Source organism: Nannospalax galili, unplaced genomic scaffold (assembly GCF_000622305.1).
Source record: "Nannospalax galili isolate Female #2095 unplaced genomic scaffold, S.galili_v1.0 scaffold568, whole genome shotgun sequence".
Lineage (NCBI taxonomy): Eukaryota > Metazoa > Chordata > Mammalia > Rodentia > Spalacidae > Nannospalax > Nannospalax galili.
The window spans coordinates 3,408,838-3,428,296 of NW_008359441.1; the positions used below are offsets into that span (position 1 = coordinate 3,408,838).

General features: G+C 44.8%; 1 protein-coding gene and 1 non-coding gene across 4 annotated transcripts in view; both read right to left on the reverse strand.

Annotated features, from left to right (window-relative positions):
• Positions 1–16,697, reverse strand: part of Aars (alanyl-tRNA synthetase) — a 33,299-nt gene extending 16,602 nt beyond the window's left edge. Inside the window, exons 1-9 of one of the 3 annotated variants that reach the window (XM_008822977.3) lie at positions 16,565–16,697; positions 12,448–12,612; positions 6,622–6,810; positions 6,078–6,223; positions 4,638–4,829; positions 3,962–4,106; positions 3,486–3,631; positions 2,622–2,730; positions 1,835–1,985 (exon numbers count right to left, since the gene is read on the reverse strand). In XM_008822977.3, the coding sequence (XP_008821199.1) occupies positions 1,835–1,985; positions 2,622–2,730; positions 3,486–3,631; positions 3,962–4,106; positions 4,638–4,829; positions 6,078–6,223; positions 6,622–6,810; positions 12,448–12,591 (1,222 nt within the window). In that variant the 5' untranslated portion in view covers positions 12,592–12,612; positions 16,565–16,697. Of the gene's footprint in view, positions 1–1,834; positions 1,986–2,621; positions 2,731–3,485; positions 3,632–3,961; positions 4,107–4,637; positions 4,830–6,077; positions 6,224–6,621; positions 6,811–12,447; positions 12,613–14,080; positions 14,156–16,293; positions 16,319–16,564 lie in introns of those variants that run through there. The other 2 variants (XM_029558587.1, XM_008822978.3) reach the window with 2 other exon arrangements.
• LOC115068406 lies at positions 1,361–1,491 on the reverse strand. The gene has a single exon (XR_003847759.1). It is a non-coding gene; the product is annotated as a small nucleolar RNA SNORA24 (small nucleolar RNA).
• Positions 16,698–19,459: the final 2,762 nt, after the last annotated feature.

Here is a 19,459-nt window from a genome sequence, read left to right on the forward strand (position 1 = left end):
TTCTTAAGAGTCCATATGCATAGCTAAAGGCTACATAACAAGCAACAATGCCAGATAGGAGATACCTTCTTTTGAGTTGTTGGCCAGGCTGGCCAAAGGGACTTCCAGATAGTACCCCAGCCTAGAACTGGGAAAATAAACAGCAGACTCCAATCTTATCTAAAGACATATTGACAACTGATTGCTGCTAGATGAGGAACAGCTGACCTCCGAAAACAAAGGCATCTAGACTGGCTGACTAGATTCACCAGATGGACAAGTAGTGGGGAATTGTTGGGGATGCTGACAAGACAGCAGACAATAGCAGGGATGTCAGAGTATAAGGGCTCTAGTTGGGGGTGGGAGGCTATGGGAGGGTGCCATCTGGGAAATTGGGTGTATAGTTGAATAAGACGGTTTGGGATGTTTTGTGTGATATACACACACACACACAAAAATCACTTTAAAAAAATGTATTTGAGGAGGAAACATAAAAGTTTACATAATGCTAATTAGTAGAGGTGATACCTCTACTAACATTACCATTGAAATCTACCCGATGACTTTATAGACATATACAGGCACCAAGTATCCAAGTGCAAATGATTATGACTAGTAATAATCAGATACATACAGATTAGAGATGCATGTGCCAACATCTCAGTGCTAGTAGCAAAAACTATGAGTCTATGTAAGAAACAGTATATCTTAGAATGAAATGGAGATCTCTTTTGAGGGTTACAGAAGTTAAGAGCACTTGCAGAGAACTTAGGTTGATTACAGGCACCCATTTCCCCAGGGGGATCTGATGCCCTTTTCTCTTCTCTCTGGGTACTGCGTTCACATGAACTAACCCCTACACACACAATTAAAAAATAATCTTTTTTTAAAAAAGAAAAAGCCTGCAAAATGAATTTTTTTGCCTTATGTAATAAAGCATATTACAAAATGATATACACCAAGTGTTATTTTTGTTTGAAAAATATGCAGATAAACACACCTATTTGCAATTGCATGCAAACAGAAAAATCCTTATGAGTTATACACATGAGGCTGGAGAGATGATGGCTCAGCAGTTACGAGCACTGCCTGCCCTTGTGGAACACCTGGGTTTAAAATCCAAGCACCCACATGGCTAATAACCATCCATAACTCCAGTTCCAGGGGATCTGAGACCCTCTTCTGTCCTCCACGGGCACTGCACAACATGGGTGCACTTACATGCAGGTATAACACTCATACACATAATATAAAAATAAATAATTTTTTAAAAAGAGTTATACACCAAGAGCCTTTATTTTTTTCTTTCCTTTTTTTTTTTTCCCTAGAAACCTTTTAAGCATAGTTTAGAAAATCATGCCCACAGATCCATAACAGTGATGAATGTTACTTGTGCAAGTCAGAATCTGATACCAATTAAATGGTGACAGCTTTGCCAATAAACAAGAACATGGTCTTCCATGGCTAGGAAAGGAGACTGCCACCACTGACAGGTCCCAATGATGCATGGAGTGTATTTTTTTTTCTGAGACAGGATTTTACTATGTAGCCCCAAGGCTAGTCTTGAACTTGTGATCCTCCTGCCTCAGACTCTCAGAGCTGAGACTGTAGGTGCCATCATGCCAACTCTCAGGAGTTATTACCTCCAAATGAATTTGGAAAAGGATTTTCACTTTTCACGTCTGTATTGTTTGAATAACTTACTACAGTAAATTCTTTCATAATTTTATTCTAAATCTTACTTTACACCAAAAGTCATTTAACTAAGGTACACTCAGCCTTGGCAGAGAAACTGCTGTGCCCTCACAGAAAGATGCCCCAGGCCAGATGAAGGAAGGTACAAACCGAGCCTCACCAGGAATGGTTTTGCAGTCCCCCAAGCTCTGAATTTTTCGGTCTAGGATGCGACGCCCTCTGCTAAGAGTCTTGAGAAACTGTACTTCTTCTTCATTAATGATGTCCTTCACCATGTCTGGGTCCTTCTTTAGCTCAGGAAATGCATCTCCCTGATAAAGAGGGGCTCAAGTAAAGCCAGAGACTATTCCATGACCAACATTCCCCCTCACTTTTTTGAGACAGGGAAGGTCTCACTCTAGTAGCCCTAGCTAGCCTGGAGCACACTATGTACAAGATAGACCAGGCTGACCTCCAACTCAGAGATCTACTGGGATTAAAGATGTATGCAAGGGGCTGGAGAGATGGCTCAGCGGTTGAGTTCAAGTCCAGCCTGGTCTATATAGTGAAGTCCAGCCTGGTCTACCTAGTCAGTTCCAGGCAGGCCAGCTGGGGGTACAGGGAGACCCTATCTCAGAAAGACCAAAAAAGTGCATGCAAACACACACATCTCCAATGACCGCTCTTAAAATGTCTGTTAACAGCATGTTACTTCCTACCATATCCTTGTTAGTATATGGCTTAGCAGAGTTGAAGAGAAGGCTCCGTGGTTAAGAACACTGGCTGTTCTTGCAGAGGTTCGGTTCCCAGCAACCCCACATGGTGGCTAACAGCCATTCATGACTCCAGTTCCAGGGGATCCAACACCCTCTTTTGACCTCCTTGGGCATTGCACACACATGGTGCACTTAAATGTATACAAAATACTCACAAATAACACAGAGAGAAAAGCAGGGACTCCTACATACCAGGGACTGGACAACAACATCAACTAATGTAGCAAAGAAACCCCTGCTGGCATTCAGTTTCTCATGGGAGTATCGAACAGCACGCCGGAGGATCCTTCGTAGCACATACCTGTAAGACCATAGTGCTTGTTACAAAGCATCCCCAGCTGAGGGGTCTATGGTAGCTCCTTTAGATTCTACCCAGAGCAAAGAAGCATGTCCAACTTTACATCCTGCTTTTGCAGACTCTGTTCCGCTATATCAGAGGTAAACCCAAACTGACAGGTACATGGGATCCCAGGCCCTGCCCCTTAGTGATGTAGTTTCACAGGGCTGGTCAATATTTACCCCTACCTTGCCCCACCCAAGATCCAGTTAGACAATTTTTTATTTGGTTTTCTGCTTTTGCTTTTGTGAGACAGGTCTCCCAGTAGCCCCAGCTGGCCTGGAATTCAAATGTAGACCAGGCTGGCCCTATCCTGCCTTAGGCCACCACACCTGATTCAATCAGACAGCTTTATAGCCATCTTTATCTCAGGAGTTAATAGATAAAATTACAGTGAAGCCAGGCCTGGTGCTGAAGGCCTTTAATCTCAGCTCTCAGAAGGCAGAGGCAGATGAGTTTCTGTGAGGTGGAGTCCAGCCTTGTCTATATAGCAGTTCCAGGCCAGCTGAGACTACAGGGAGACCTTATCTGAAAAACAAACAACAACAAAAAGATTACAGTGGCCTTTCTTTAACATAAGCCCCTTTATCCCTTAAAAAGGCAGGAGGGCATCCTTCCACCTACCCAAAAGACAACAATAAAAAACAACGATCAAGTATGACTTCATCCACAAAGAGTCAAAAAACATCCAAACCCTGGTCAGAGGTTAATGTACTCACCCACGCCCTGTGTTGTCAGGCCGACCACCATCAGCCAGTGCCACAGTGATAGTGCGAGCATGGTCAGCCAGCACTCTGTAGGCCATGTCAATTCCATCAACGTCCTCAGCACCAACTTTCCCAGTGTATGGCCGGGCACCTGTACCCTACAGGTAAACACCAGAGGAGGCCCATCAGGAGACAGTCCTGGTGCTACCTTACCCACACAAGTTCCCAAAGCACCGAGGAACACTAGGAGTGTGGATGAACCATCTTGCCTGATCCCATAGCTCCAAGGAAGTGAGAGAAAAGGGAACAAAGACCCAGTCTCCTACCCTCAATAAATTGCAGTGGCTTATGCAGAGGGCCCCATGCTATCAGTAACCAAGTAGGCAAATGGTAACAAGGACTTTGAACTGTCAAAGCATGATGGCACTGCTAAAAGTCCATTCTGGAAACCTCCAGGAGAGCATCAGTGTTTGCAACAGGATTAGTACCTTCTGAATGGCTTCAAAGTAAGGAATAAAAAGGTCAGTGTCATAGTTGGACATCTTATTCTGCAGCACAGACACCAGTCGTTCCAGGCCCATCCCTGTGTCGATGCTTTTCTTGGGAAGAGGTTTCAGAACACCATCAGTTTCCCTGTGAGGTACAGAGGAAGAGGAAATTGAATCAGGGACTCAGCTGCTAAAACTCAACATGGTTTGTAGGCTATTATTCTTTACCACCTGCTATTTCTGTTTTGTGAAGAAAGGAATAGATATATATATACCTAACCCCCTTGCCTTAAGAATAAGTTGACCCCAGAGAGCAAAAGGCTTATGAAGGCATTATAAGAGACAAGATTAGTTTAAAATGTTCAGATTGGGCCGGGTGTGGTGGCGCATGCCTTTAATCCCAGCACTCGGGAGGCAGAGGCAGGTGGATCTCTGGGAGTTCAAGGCCAGCCTGGTCTACATAGTGAATTCCAGGACAGCTGGGGCTACAGGGAGACCCTGTCTCAAAAAGACTGAAAAAAAAAAAAATGTTCAGATTGGAAACCTAACAATAAAATTTAAAGAATTGCCACAAATCCCGAGGCCTCAGAAGCCTCTATCAGTGCTACTCTACTATCTTCAAAAATAAAGTTCCCCATACAACCATCAGCCATGAAGAGAGCAGGCCCCACATTACCTGTTATACTGGATAAACACGAGGTTCCAGATCTCTAGTACATTGGGGTCATCCTGGTTGACAAGGTGTGCGGCATCTCGACCACCAATCCGGTCATAGTGGATCTCGCTGCAGGGGCCACATGGGCCTGTATCACCCATCTCCCAGAAATTGTCCTTCATGTTACCAGGGAGGATTTTGGCATCATCCAGTCTACACAGAGCAGGGAAGATAAATCCACTCAAATCCATCCATAAGAATCCTTCCCCAACTACCTTTCATTACCCAAGGGATCCCTATGAGTTCCTATAAAGAAATCAGTCTCCTCTCTGGCAATTACTAATATTAAGCCTACATAAAAACTTACTAAGGAAGCAGAACATGACTCTTCTTAAGTGAGATTATGCTAGGATAGAAAATATAAGCAAAGATAAGTATAAAGCTAGGAAGGAATATATAATGAAAATACGAATGCTGAATATAACCAGAATGTAAGCAAATGGTTTCTTTTCTTTCTTTTAGACAGGGTCCCGCCATGTAGCCATGGCTGGCCTTAAACTCACTATGTAGACCAGGCTAGTCTTGAACTCGAAGAGATCTGCCTGCTTCTGCCTCCCAAGTGCTGGGGTTAAAGGCATGTGTCACCATGTCTGGCACAAATGATGTCTTTACAAATGTTCCTTCAGGTTTTAAAAAGACTATCATGGTTTAGATGTGGCACGCTCCTGCCAAAACTTAAAATATTTATTTTTATTTCCAAAGCTGGCCCTAAACTCACAATCCTCCTGCCTTAGCCTCTAGAGTATTAGTATTAAAGGTATGGCAGCAAACCTAGGGTTCACACTGAAATTTTATTAATTGCCAAGGAGCTAAGGTATAGTTGAGTGGTAAAGTGCACATTTGGAACTCAGTGGAAGAAAGGAAGGCAGGGAAGGAGGGAAGAAAGAAGGGAAGGGAAGGAAAAGGTGACCATTCTGAATTCAAGAATCACTCTCAGTAAGTGGGATGCACTCTTAAGAATTTCTTTAAAAAATTTTTAAAAATAATTTTTATTTCATTTATTTTGATTTTTTATGTGTATGAATATTTTGCCTTCATGTAAATGCACCAGATGCCTGCAATGCCCATGGAGGTCAGAAGAGGGTGTTAGAGCCACTGGAACTGGAGTTAAGGATGGTTGTTAGTTACGATGAGGGTACTGGGAACCAAACCTGAGTCCTCTGTAAGAGCAGCCAGTGCTCTTAACTCTGAGCCTTCTCTCCAGACCCGGATTTTTAATTATGTATGTATGTGTGCATGTGATGCAGGGACTCACGGAGACCAGAGATGTTAGATCCCCCTGGAGCTAGAGTTACAGGTGGTTGTGAGCAGCCAATAAGGGTGCTGGGAACTGAACCCAGGTCTTCTGCAAGAGCAGTACATGTTCTTAACCGCTAAGCCATCTCTCCAGGCCCCTCTTACCCCAAATTTTGCCAGATCTGTTTGCATTCTAGATCTGGTTCTAAGCCAGCTGCTTCATCCCCACCGAAGTAAGTAACATACAATCTTTCAACTGGAATGCCAAACTCTTGTGTGAGAAGTTCCAGAGCCATCTTACATGCCAATTCCTACAAAAAGAACAAAAAGAAAGATATAGAACATGAATTCAAAACTACAGTATCTTCACTATTCAATTTATGTAAGAAACAAACTGAAGTCCTCAAATGACAGATACTGCTAGGGAGCATTAGAATTATTAAGTGCTCTTTACTCCTGAATCTTCTAAATGATAATATTTAATGTTTTCAAACAAGCAAAATTAGCTGGGTGTGGTGGCGCATACCTTTAATCCCAGTACTTGGGAGACAGAGGCAGGTCGACCTCTGTGAGTTCAAGGCCAGCCTGGTCTACATGAGTTCCAGGTCAGCTGGGGCTACAGGGAGACCCTTACAAAATCAGAACCCAGTTCCTTTGGTGTCAATGACCCTGGTGCTAAAAAAATCCAAGTCACCTATGTTGAACTTACCTTGAAATAATCTCCAAAAGACCAGGAGCCCAACATCTCAAAGAAGGTGTGATGGTAGACGTCCTTGCCCACGTCGTCCAGGTCATTGTGCTTGCCCCCAGCCCTGATGCACTTCTGGGTATTGGCAGCTCTGCTCAGTTTTGCCATAGGGTGAGATGGGTCAATTGTGTTTAGGAAGATGGGTTTGAACTAAAAAAAAGAGAAAGGAAGAGTTCGCCTTTTAAAGGGCTGAAGATTATGTCAAGTGTTCACAACCTTGGAAGTACGTGGGCACACACAAACTGTCCTTGAGATTTAGCAAGCCTGGACGTTTGGAAGCAGGAGGTATGACAGAGGCAAGGCAGAGGCAGCCAATCTGAAGAAGCTTCTCCCGGGACTTAAATCCCTAAAGGCCCTGACCACTGCGAGTGCCGCCACCTACGCAGGCGAAGGCTGCTGCATCTGAGTAGAAGGCCAAAGTGGGAGGCCTGTGCTTCTTCAGAGTGTCTGATGTCCAGGGCTATCTATTCTCCTTCTAGAACTCATTTCAAAAGCTGATATGCTCACTTGGGAGTAAAGGTGACAAAGAAGAAAAGAAGGCCATTGAGACCAATTAGGGGAGTTACCACCAGCACTAGCTTATGGATGAATGGAGAAGGTGCATCTATCCTGTCACACTTGCTGCATCGTTGCTGGTTGTGCAGAGTTGCTTTATTTCTCTCAGCAGACCTGTACAATTTGATGTTTTCCAACTCGGCAACCGGTAGCCACTGATGACCATGGCAAATTAATTCAAATTAATAATTAGGGGCTGGCAAGATGGCTCAGTGAATAAAGGTGTTCACTGCACAAATCTAGTGACCTGGATTCGATACCCAGAACCCAAATAAAGGTGGAAGAACCAACTCTACAGAGTTGTCCTATGATTGCTACATGTGTGCCATTGCATGTGCATACCACACACATACCACACACAATAATAAATACTTTTTAAAAATTAAATAATTAGAGCCAAGCATGGTAGCACACATCTTTAATCCCGGCACTCAGAAGGCAGGGGCAGGCAGGTATCTGTGAGTTTGAGGCCACCTGGTCTACATTCAGAGTTCCAGGCCAGCCATAGCTACATAGTGAACCTTGTCTCAAAAATAAATAAAATTAGTAAATAAACAGAAAAAAATTTTGGTGTTAAAATCAAACCAGGGCCTTGTACATACTAAGTATTCCACCACTGAGTTATAGCCCCAGCTTCAATTAATATGTTAAAAAATTAAAAATTCTGAGCAAGCATGATGGCTCTCACAAGTAATCTCAGCACTTCAGGAGTCTGAGACAAGAGGATTTACCACTGTTGTCAGCTGCCACGTGGGTGCTAGGAACTGAACCTGGGTCTTCTGCAAGAGTAGCCAGTGCTCTTAATGGCTGAGTCATCTCTCCTCCTTCCCCTACCTATTTTTTTTTTTTTTTTTTTTTAGATAATCGTCTTTTAACTGGTTCTAGCAGCTTGCAGCTCTGGTGCAATACTAACTTGCAGAAGCAAACTGGGATTAAAGGTGTGTGTGTGTGTGTGTGTGTGTGTGTGTGTATGTGTGTGTGTGTACATGTGAAAGAGTGCACATGTGCAGAGGTCAAATAACAGCTCTTGGGAGTCAGTCCTCTCCTTCCACCCAGATATTGAACTCTTATGATCAGACTTAGCAGCAAGCACTTTTACATGCTAAACCATCTCCTTGGCCCAACTTTTTGGGATTTCTTTTTTGTTTTGTTTGAGACATGGTCTCCCTGTAGCCCTAGCTGGCCTGGAACAAAGAGTGCACATGTGCAGAGGTCAAATAACAGCTCTTGGGAGTCAGTCCTCTCCTTCCACCCAGATATTGAACTCTTATGATCAGACTTAGCAGCAAGCACTTTTACATGCTAAACCATCTCCTTGGCCCAACTTTTTGGGATTTCTTTTTTGTTTTGTTTGAGACATGGTCTCCCTGTAGCCCTAGCTGGCCTGGAACTCACCATGTAAGACCAGGCTGGCCTTGATTTCTCAGAGATCCACCTGCCTTTTGAGTACTGGGATTAAAGGCATGCACCACCACATTGAACTAAAATAAATAAATAATTTTATTTTTTTGGTCTTTTTATTTTGAAGCAAGGTCTCCCTGTAGCCCCAGCTGTCCTGGAACTCACTATGTAGACCAGGCTGGCCTTGAACTCACAGAGATCCGCCTGCCTCTGCCTCCCAAGTGCTGGGATTAAAGGCGTGCGCCACCACGCCTGGCGAACTTCTTTATAAACATGCCTTGCTTCCATCACTGCAACAGCAAACCGCTCTCTCTAACAATATCTATACTTGGACTACCCAAAACACAAAACCTACCAATGAAGGTTTTCTGTTTTATTTTGTTTTTTGGTCTGTTTGAGACAGAGTCTCCCTGTAGCCCCAGCTGGCCTGGAACTGACTATGTAGAGTTGGTTGGCCTTGAACTCACAGAGATCCACCTGCCTCTGCCTCCTGAGTGCTGGAACTACAGGCATGCGCCACCATGCCCAGCCCAAAGAAGGTTTTTCAGTGCTGGATATAGGCTGGCATTGGTGGCCGTAGATTTAAGAAAAGGGGTTTAAAAAAAAAGGGCTGGAGAGATGGCTCAGCAGTTAAGAACACTAGTTATTCTTGTGGAAGACCCGGGTTCGAATTCCAGCACCCACATGGCAGCTAACAACTGTCTATAACTCCAGTTCCAGGGGATCCGACAGTCTCTTCTGTTCTCCATGGACACTGCACATCACAGGTGCACTTACCTATATGCAGGCATAACACTCATACATAAAATAAAAATAATAAAATATATTAAACAAAACAAACAACCGGGCCTGGTGGCAGGTGGAGTTCGAGGCCAACCTGATCTACATAACAGTTCCAGACCAGCTGGGGTTACAGGGAGACCCTATCTCAAAAAAGACTAAAAAACCTCCCAAAACTAGTAAGTCACAGGGGTGGGATACTTTAGTCCTAGCTACACAGCAGACAGACAGAAGGCTGGCTTGAGCCCATGAGTTGAAAGCTAGCCTATATTCAAAACCTATAAAGAAAAGATGGGAGGGGAAGAGGAGGTAACATGACTTGCCTAGCACACGAGTACCTGAGTTCAATCTCACGTACTGAAGAAAGAAAAGAGAGCAGAGAAGAGGGAAAGAAAGAGCAGAGAGGGGACATAGAAAATAAGAAATTCATAAAGAAGATATTGTAGCCCTGGGCCTAGTGGTGCAGCCCTATAAACCCAGTACTTGGGAGGCTGAGGCAGAACTGCAACTTCAAAGCCAGCCTGGACAACTTAGACCTTGACTCAAAATAAAAAGTGTGAGAAGAAGGCTGGGGAGATAGAGTATGGTTAGAGAGTTCTTTGGGGGACAGGGGATTATTCTGTCCTCTGCAGGATGTATAGCAGCATTCCTGGTCTCTAACCCTGCAAGTTGATAGGGCTCAGATCTAGGTGACCCCAGACCCAGAAACCATGAGGCTCCTCAGAGAAGCTGAACCAACTCCTAGCCACCTGCGAGTTAACAAAAGCAGCCCCTGGGAAATTAATGACCAATGTATTGTGATCCCCAGAGCATGCCCTGCAGGTTTCCCAAGCCCTTAGCTGCAATTAATTCCTAGAACCCTGTAAGTATAGAAAACATGTTTTACAGATGTTTTCCTTGGGAAGTTTCATCAGGTACAGACCCCACGCCCTCCATGAGAAAGCAGCCCCCAAACAGTCCCAAACAGCAGAAAAATATTCTCTTTTTCCACATTCTGTCCCTTTATAAGCTACCCCTCTGCAGCCATTGGGCTGCTGGTTCTTCCTCATACCCGGGTTGAGGACCAGGTCCCTCGAACCCAATTAAACTCTTTCCCAGAGTCCTCTTTGTTTCTGTTTCCTTACATAAATCTTGCTGGGCATAATAGCACACACCTTGAGTCCCAGCACTCCAGAGGCAAGCAGATTGCTGTAAGTTGAGGTCAGCCTGGTCTACATACTGATCAGGGACAGACAGGACTATAAAGTGAAACTTTTTTTTTGTCTTTTTGAGACAGGGTCTCCCTGTAGTCCCAGCTGACCTGAACTCCCTATGTAGAACAGGCTGGCCTTGAACTCAGCGATCTGCCTGCCTCTGCCTCCCAAGTGTTGGGACTAAAGGCCTGCACTACCACGCCCAGACAAAAATCATGCTGGGCGTGGTGGTGCACAGTCCTAGCACTGCTGGAAGCAAAGGCAAGGGGGTCTCCTTGAGTTCAAGGCCAGCCTGGTCTACATAGTGAGTTCCAGGCCACCTGGGGCTATAGGAGACCCTGTCTCAAAAAGACCAAAAAATAAAACAAAACAAAATAAACAAACAAAATCACTTTTGCTCTTCTCAAGACAGGGTCATGGTAATGTGGCCCAGTCTAGCCTTATCTTGATCCTTCTGCCTCAAGCCTCCTGAGTTGTATAAAAAAATCTTTTCAATGCTCAGAAAAATTAATTTATTTTCTGTTTGTGAGATAGGGTCTTATGTAGCACAGGCTGGCCTCCAATTTGCTATGTAGCTAAGGTGACCTTGAACTCCTGTGTTGGGATGAGAATACAGGAGTGAGCCACCATGAATGGCCAGAAAGATGAATGCCAACAAAATAAAGGTTTTTCCTCAGGAGGAAGAAAAAATACAATTTTATAATCTAGATGGCAGACTATTATTTTTTTCTTGAGAGGCATACAAATCACACCATGGATATCAGGGCCCATTATAGTTAAAAATAATTGCTCATCTTTGAATATCTACTCTGTGTCAAAGTATATTTTGTATGAACTATGCATCATCTTATTCACCTTTATTTATTATTTTTATGTGTATGACTATTTTGCCTGCATGTATATAAGTGTACAATGCCCATGGAGGCCAGAAGAGGGTGTCTGATGCCCTTAAACTGGAGTTACAGGAGGCTGTTCGTTTCCATGTGGTTGCTGGGAACCAAACCCAGGTCTTCTGTAAGAGCAGCCAGTATTAACTGCTGAGTCATCTCTCCAGGCCCCTCTGTCTTTTTTTTCCTTTCCTTCTCGTTTTGGGTGTGTGTACACATGTGTACAGATAGATGTGTATGCATGTGTGCATCTAGGCCAGAGTCAGCACAAAGTGTCTTCCTCAACTGCTCTTTTTTTTTTTGTCTTTTTGAGACAGGGTCTCCCTGTAGCTCCAGCCAACTTGGCACTCGCTATGTAGACCAGGCTGGCCTTGCTCTCACAGAGCTCTGCCTGCCTCTGCCTCCTGAGTACTGGGACTAAAGGCCTGTACCACCATGCGTGGCCCTTAATAGGAATATTTTTATTTATTTATTTGGTGTCTATATGTATTCTTGGGATTTGAACTCAATGCCCTGCATGTGCTAGGCAAGTGTTCTCTACCACTAAACTATACCCCTGCCCCTTCCACCCTGTGTTTTGGGGCACAGTCTCTCACTGAACCTGGAGCTCACAGATTCAGCTAGACTGCCTGGCCAGGAAGCCGTAGGGATCCTTCCATTTCTGATTCTCTAGTGCTGGGATGACAGGTGCATGCTGCTGCTCCTGGCTTTTTTGTAGGTGCTAGGGAGTCAAAATCAGGTCCTCATGCTTGTGTGGCATTTACTAAGTCCTCTTCTCAGCCCCTCTTACTCACTTCTAACAACAGCATCCAAGCAGCACTCGTCTCCCAAAGAAATTCAAGTCTATCACATAAAGTTCCACATGGTAAGTAACAGAACTGGGTCTCTGTCTGACTCCAAGAGCTGTGCTTTTATCACTATCCTGCTGCCTCCTGTGTGGACAGTTAGTCAACCAGAAAGAAGATCTTTACCTGGTTCATGCCTGCGTTGGCAAAGAGCAAAGTGGGATCGTCCAATGGGATGGTGGCAGATGAGTGAACATAGGTGTGTTCATTTCTCTTGAAGAAACTGATAAATCGCTCCCGGATTTCTCTTGCTGTTAGAGTGGAGTCCATCTCGAAAGTCACCTCAGGGAACTAATCAAAGGAAGAAATGATGGGAAATTAAAAATAAGTAGGCATTACACAAGATTCCCAGTTTTCCAAGCCAAGTCAAAGAATGACATGGCTTAGCTGTTTGATCCTAAAACCTGCATGTTGTAATATCTCATGCTAAAATCATTACCAAAGCAAAACCTGCTGCACCAGCATATAGCAGCCCTGGCCATTTTTCCTACCCATGCCAACCTCAGTATCAACACACCAACTCTTCAAATAGAGCGGGAGGTGATTTATTCATTCAACAAAAATGTACTAAGCATCACTGCCAGGAACCAGAAAAGAGGGATAAAGGACTTCATGGTCTTTACAGTTCAATTGAGGCCTTCCAAGTTTCAGTTCTAAGTCTTTGAAGGGGGTCACTTATACAAAAGTAGGGGTCTCTATCTGCTAACCGCTAAAGATCCTTCAAGCTCTTTGTTAACCTGTATACTAAGAACCGTAAAGTTCTATATCCCAAAGCCAGGGTCTTTAGGCTGGGCTGATACCTTGGGGAGGCTGCTGACAATGGCAGGGAGCCCAAGGATAAGCCTATCTGTACCAGGAGCTGCCTGAAAGTGGTAGACATGTACCAATGCTATGTAGCTTAAATTCCCCAGAACCCTAGCTGGTAAAGGGCTATGTTCCAGTCAAGAAATCACCAGGAAGATGAGATGGGGGTTGGGGGTAGCTCAATAGGTAGAGTATGAAGCCTTGAGTCCAAACCCAGCCAGAGTGAGACTGAGAGCGAGAGTGAGAATGAGAGCGAGAGCGAGAGAGATTATTTCAGAGTGAGCATGGTGTAGGCCCACCAAGGAGGGAATGCTCACTGAATAAGACAAGAGAATCAAATCAACAGAGAGGGAAGCTGGGGCTGGAGAGATGGCTCAGCGACTGCTCTTGCAGAGAACCTGGGTTCGACTCCCAGCACCCACATGGCAGCTATGAACCGTCCTTAACTCCAGTTCCAGGGGACTCTGATGACACGGGTGCACTCACATACATGCAGCAATACACTCATACACATAAAATAAGAATAATAGATAAAATATTTAAATAAAAAAGAGAGGGAAGCTGTCATTATCACTTTGAATTCTAGTCCAAGTTCTAATCTTTTGTTTTGTTTTTTGAGACAGGGTCTCCCTGTAGTTCCAGCTGAATTGGAACTCACTATGTAGACCATGATTGTCTACATAGACCAGGGTGGCCTCAATCACACAGAGATTTGCCTGCCTCTGCCTCCTGAGTACTGGAATTAAATGTGTATATCACCATACCTGGCTCCCCCAGCTCTAGTCTTAACTATATCACTATGGCCTAAGTTTGGTCCCTTTTCTGATAAAAAGAAGAAAAAATAAGAAAAAGAAAAAACATAATTCAATTTTACCCTGCCTATTCAACTAGGATCTTGTGAGGATCCAAAACCATCCTGGGGATGGAGAGATGGCTCAGAGGTTAACACACTCACCGCTCTTTCAGAAGACGAGAGTTCAGTTCTGAGCAATCACATCAGACAGCTCACAACTGCCTGTAACTCCAGCTCCTGGGGGATCCAACACCTCTGGCCTCCATGGGCACCTGTACTCATGTGGACATACACACACACACATATACACATTAAAAAATAAAATCTTGGGGCTGGAGAGATGGCTGAGCGGTTAAGAGCACTGACTGCTCTTGCAGAGGACCCGGGTTCGATTCCCAGCACCCACATGGCAGCTACGAATCGTCCTGAACTCTAGTTCCAGGGGATTCCAAAGCCCTCTTCTGACCTCCGAGGCATTGCACAACATGGGCGCACTCACATACATGCAGGCAACACACTCAAACACATAAAATAAAAATAAATTTAAAAAATAATAAAATCTTAACAAAAAAGAAAGAAAACCAACCAACATCCTGTGTTTAGAAGCAATCCATAAGCTGGGAAGTTCTAAAACAACAGACTGGATACTAAAGTCAATTAGCTTAGAGTTTTCTTCTTATGAGGAAGATAAAGACAGATATACGTACACAATGCACAAGAGACTCTGACTCAGGGTGAACCATTTAAGTCCAACTGATTTATTTATAACTCAACATATGACTCAAACAAAAGACCCAAGGGGCAAAAACAGTCTGAAAGTCAAAGAAAAAAAAAGTGTGAAAATTCCCACAGATGGGGTCTTGCTGTCTGTGCTAAGGAGTCAAGGCAAAGGTTTTCAGAATCTTGTCAAACCACATTCTTTCCCATCCCTCCTCATGCATTTCAGTGAATCTTAAGGGTGGCAAGAATACATTTGACAACAACTCATAGCTGTTACAGAAAATGAACCATCTCTCCTCATAGGCAACCTGGGGTAAGTTAACAATTTCATTTCAAATGACACTTGAATTTCACATTTTTGCTTACTCATCCAACACAATCCTATGTTGAACCAAAGGAGTAGTTTGCATCCTCCACTGGAAGACCACTACATACACAAACAACCAGTGTGTTGTAGCAGGTTGGCTATCGGCCCCAGGGAGACTGACAAAAAGCTGTGTCCCTAACCAGCCAAGCATGGTGGTGCCTCATGCCTCTACAATCCCAGCAGTCAGGAGGCTGAGGTAGGAGGATTAAGAGGTCCAAGTCAGAGACTTAACAACAACAAAAAAAATTGTTTTGGACCCTGAAACTCATTAAATCTTTCAAAATACACACAGGGAATCTGTAACACAAAGGTAGAACCTCAGACTACTTCCCAGCAGGAGCCCTGAGGCCTTCAGTATCATTTGTTTGTTTTTATTTGCAGTGCTTGGGGACAAACTCAGGGCCTTACATAGTCTTGGATGCCTTAAATTATACTGTAGCTCCAGCCACTGTACCTTGACACATACTCTTTGCCAGGCTAGACTCTCAGCTTCACAACCTCTTTCCCTTTTCCTGGGTAATATCTTAGTTTTGATCAACTGCAAAGAAACATTCAAGGAAATCTTCCCTTTCTTCACTATATTCCTACCCTGTAGTTACCACAAGGCCCTAAATATCTCCCTTCACAATTTCCACATGCAACTGATGGGTGTTTAATGCTCACCCCTAAACAGGCTGTGAGTGGCATCTCAGCACCCACATGGAGGCTACGAACCGTCCTTAACTCCAGTTCTAGGGGAATCCGACGCCCTCTTCTGACCTCCGCGGTATTGCACGTCACCGGTGCAATCACATACATGCAGGCAATACACTCATATACATAAAATAAATATATGAAAAAAAATTCTTAAAACATCTCAGGAATCTGGCTGGTTTGGGCTCACCTTTACAATATATTTTCAGTATCTAGGATGGCAGTTGCTAAATACATTCTCATGATCAGTTACACTAATCTTTAAGTACCACGCTCAGAATTAACATACTTCAAAAGCACATCAGGAAACACAGACGACTGAAAAATAGCTGAATATGCTGGTTCTAGTGAACCTGGAGGGTATCAACTATTCCGTTAGTAATCTCAGCACTCGGGAAGCTAAGGCAGGAGAATTGCTACAAGTTCAGGGCCAGCCTGGGCTACAGTGAGTTCCAGGCCAGCCTGGGGTATGGTGTGGGAAACTGAAAAAGAATTAAGGGAGCTGTCTCCGGGCGGGACTCCACCCATTTGGGTCACCTTCCTGTCCAGGCCTGCTACACCACCACAAAGGGATTAAAACTGGAGGGGACACAACCTTAGCTCCAAGGGAGACTAGTGGATGGCGTCTGCGACCGCCCAATGCCACTCCACCAAGGGCTCCCCCGCGCTAGCGAAGCCACTCCCCGGCTCCTGCTCCTGCAGCCCGGGTCCCGCTCCCCAGGCCAGGCGCGGGGTGGCCCGGCAGCCGCAATGCTGGCCCTCCAAGCACAGGCTCTTCGGGCGGAGCTCTCCTGATCTGCCTGCTTCTCCCTGGGTTAGGGTCCCCAAGCCCTCCCACAGAACGCACAGCCAGCACCCCAAGGTACCTTCTCCCGCAGATGCGCAGACACACCGCTGGACCCAGCTGGGGAAACAACCGGCGCCAGGCCCGCCCCGCCCCGTCCAATCAGAGCGCTCTGCTGAAAGGAGCTCAGGTACTCCTTACTGTCCCTAGAGATAATTAGTCGACGTACCTGCCAGTCAAGTTGAGCACGAATCAGTTTACTAGCCGGTTTCGGGGACGGATTTTGGACTAGGCTGATGCAATGAGCGAGAAAGAGGGGACAGTGTCACGTGGTAGAGCTGGAGCCTGGCTCTTGGAGGCCGACATTTTGGTTTCCAATGGCCAAGTCCTGATAGTAGACAGTTAACAGAAGGAAGGCTGACGTACAAGTTAACGAAGCATCCAGGGCTGGGTATGGCTCTCTTAATTGCAAATCAAAATGCAGACCTCCAAGGATTCTTTTTTTAATTAAATTTAAATTTGCATTTTGTATGTATTAGTGTGTTTATTGCCAGTATATATGTAAGTGCGCCCCGTGCGTGCATGCCTGTGGAGGCCAGAAAAGGGCAACAGAACTGGAGTTACAGTGGGGAGGGGGATGGATGTTGTTAGCCTCCATGTGGATGCTGGGACCCAAGCCCAGTTCCTCTGCAACTGCAGCAGGGGTTCTAAACTGCTAAACCATTTCCCCAGCGCCAAGGATCCTTTATTTAGGTATTTTATTTTATTTGGTTTAGTTTTGGGGGAACAGGGTCTCCTTGTAGCCCCAGCTGACCTGGAACTAACTCACTATGTAGAACAGGCTGGCCTCCATTTCACAAGAGGTCCTCCTGCTTCTGCCTCCTGAGTGCTGGGATCAAAGGTGTGTGCTGCCATGCCCAGCTTTTAATTTAAATTTTAAGCTGTGTACTGGTATCCCCCTTTTCACAGATGACCAAACTATCTTGCCCAAGTTAACACAGAATAATAGTTGCATAGTCAGAATTTGTCTATTTAACTCCAAAGTCCATGTTTTTAGTCACCTTTTTATTATTCTACATTATAGATCAAAACATACAAGCAATAAAATTGATCATGACTTGGTGACAGATGTGGCCAAAAGATTTTTTTCTTTTTGAGACAGGTTCTTACTATATAGCTCTGACTGGCCTGGAACTCACTATGTAGATCAGTCTGGCCTGATCCTCACAGAGATCCATTCCTGCCTCTGCCTCCTGAGCACTGTGATTAAAAGTGTGCACCACCACACTGTGGGGTCAACATTACTTTAAAAATAGTGTTTTACAGTCATGGAGTTTCCTATCATGGGTGAATGCAGCAATAAATGAGAACCCTTCAAAGGGTCCTTCTGGTGGATGCTTCTGAGTCGCTGGTGCCCACTGTTCTGTGCGCATGGCTTGCGAGCAGGTCCAAGACCTTCTTCTGATTGGCTGGAAGGGGCTGGCTTCTAAGCCTCAGCCAATGACATTTGGGCTTGGCCTAGACGGAGAGTGGACGTTGGAAGAACCTAACCGCCATGTGAGCAGCGATGGCGGGGGCTGCAGGCCCAGTCTGGGTCCGAGGCCGAGTCCGAGGCCGAGGCTGGTTTCCACTCGCCCTGCCCATGCGTGGTGTGAGTATCTGTGTGGATCGCTCCTCTTCTCCAGCGTGAGTGGCCTTCCTCCCTCCTAGAAGGAAGGGAAGAAAGCGTGATAATAAAGGCTAATATTGTTTGTGGAGTCTTGACCATAAGCCAGGCGCCATCCATGGCGTCTTGGTGCAGCCTTTGATCCCAGCACTCGGAGCTCTGTGAGTTTGAGGCCAGCCTGGTCCACATATTGAGTTCCAGGCTATCTGGGGGCTACAGGGAGACGCTGTCTCAAAAAACCAGAATAGTAAGATGAAGAAGAGGAAGAAAATTTAACCCCCTCCCCCATGAACGGCACATAGCATCCTCTAAGGCATGGTGGCTGCTTCCCATGACTTTAGAGGAAACTGAGGCTGGCTAAGCCTGCATGGGATTAAAGGGATTAAATACAGGAGGCTGAAATAAAGTCCCTAACTGTCCTTGCCACTTCGGACACAGACACTGAGTTCTTAGACGTCTCATTGCTCAACTATGTTATGGTGCACGTCTGAGAGTCCAGTTGCTACTTTTTTGGAGGAGTTTTGTTCATTTAATAGAAGAGAATGCACAATACACACGAAATTCAGGATAGCTGTTGTCTCTTCTCTTGAGACAATATAGAGAATGCTTTTTTCTTTTGTTTTGTATTCTGAAATACAGTCTCATCAGCCTAGGCTATTCGCCAACTCAGATGTGTAACCAATAATAACCTTGAACTCCTGTTTCCCTCTACCAAGTGCTGAGATTACAGGTTAGAATCACCAGGCCTAACTTGGGACTGTTGAAATTTTCTTGTTTTTGGCACTGAACATTGTTCCAAGGGTCTAACATGTGCTGTACTTTTAGTTCTTTGTTTTATTTATTTAAAAATTTTGGGGGGCTTATTTTTAATTTTTTATGTGTACAGTGTTTTGTCTGCATGTATGTATGTCAACCACATGCCTGCATTGCTCACAGAGGCCAGAAGAGGGCACTGGATACCCTGGAACTTGAGTTACAGATAGTTGTTAGCTGCCATGTGGGTGCTGGGAACCAAACCTGGCTGTTCTGCAAGGGAAGTTAGTGCTCTTAACTGCTGAGAGACCTCTCCAGCCCCAATGTTTTACTTTTAAAAAATATTTTATTATTTTTGCATGTATGTGAGTGTACCCATGTTGTACAATGCTGCCAATGTCAGAAGACGGCTTCAGATTCCCCTGGAACTGGAGTTAAGGATGGTTTGTAGCTGCCATGTGGGTGCTGAGAATCAAATGGAACCTGAGTCCTCTGCAAGAGCAGTCAGTCTTCTTAACTGCAGAGCCATCTCTCCAGCCCCATGTTTTACTTTTTTAA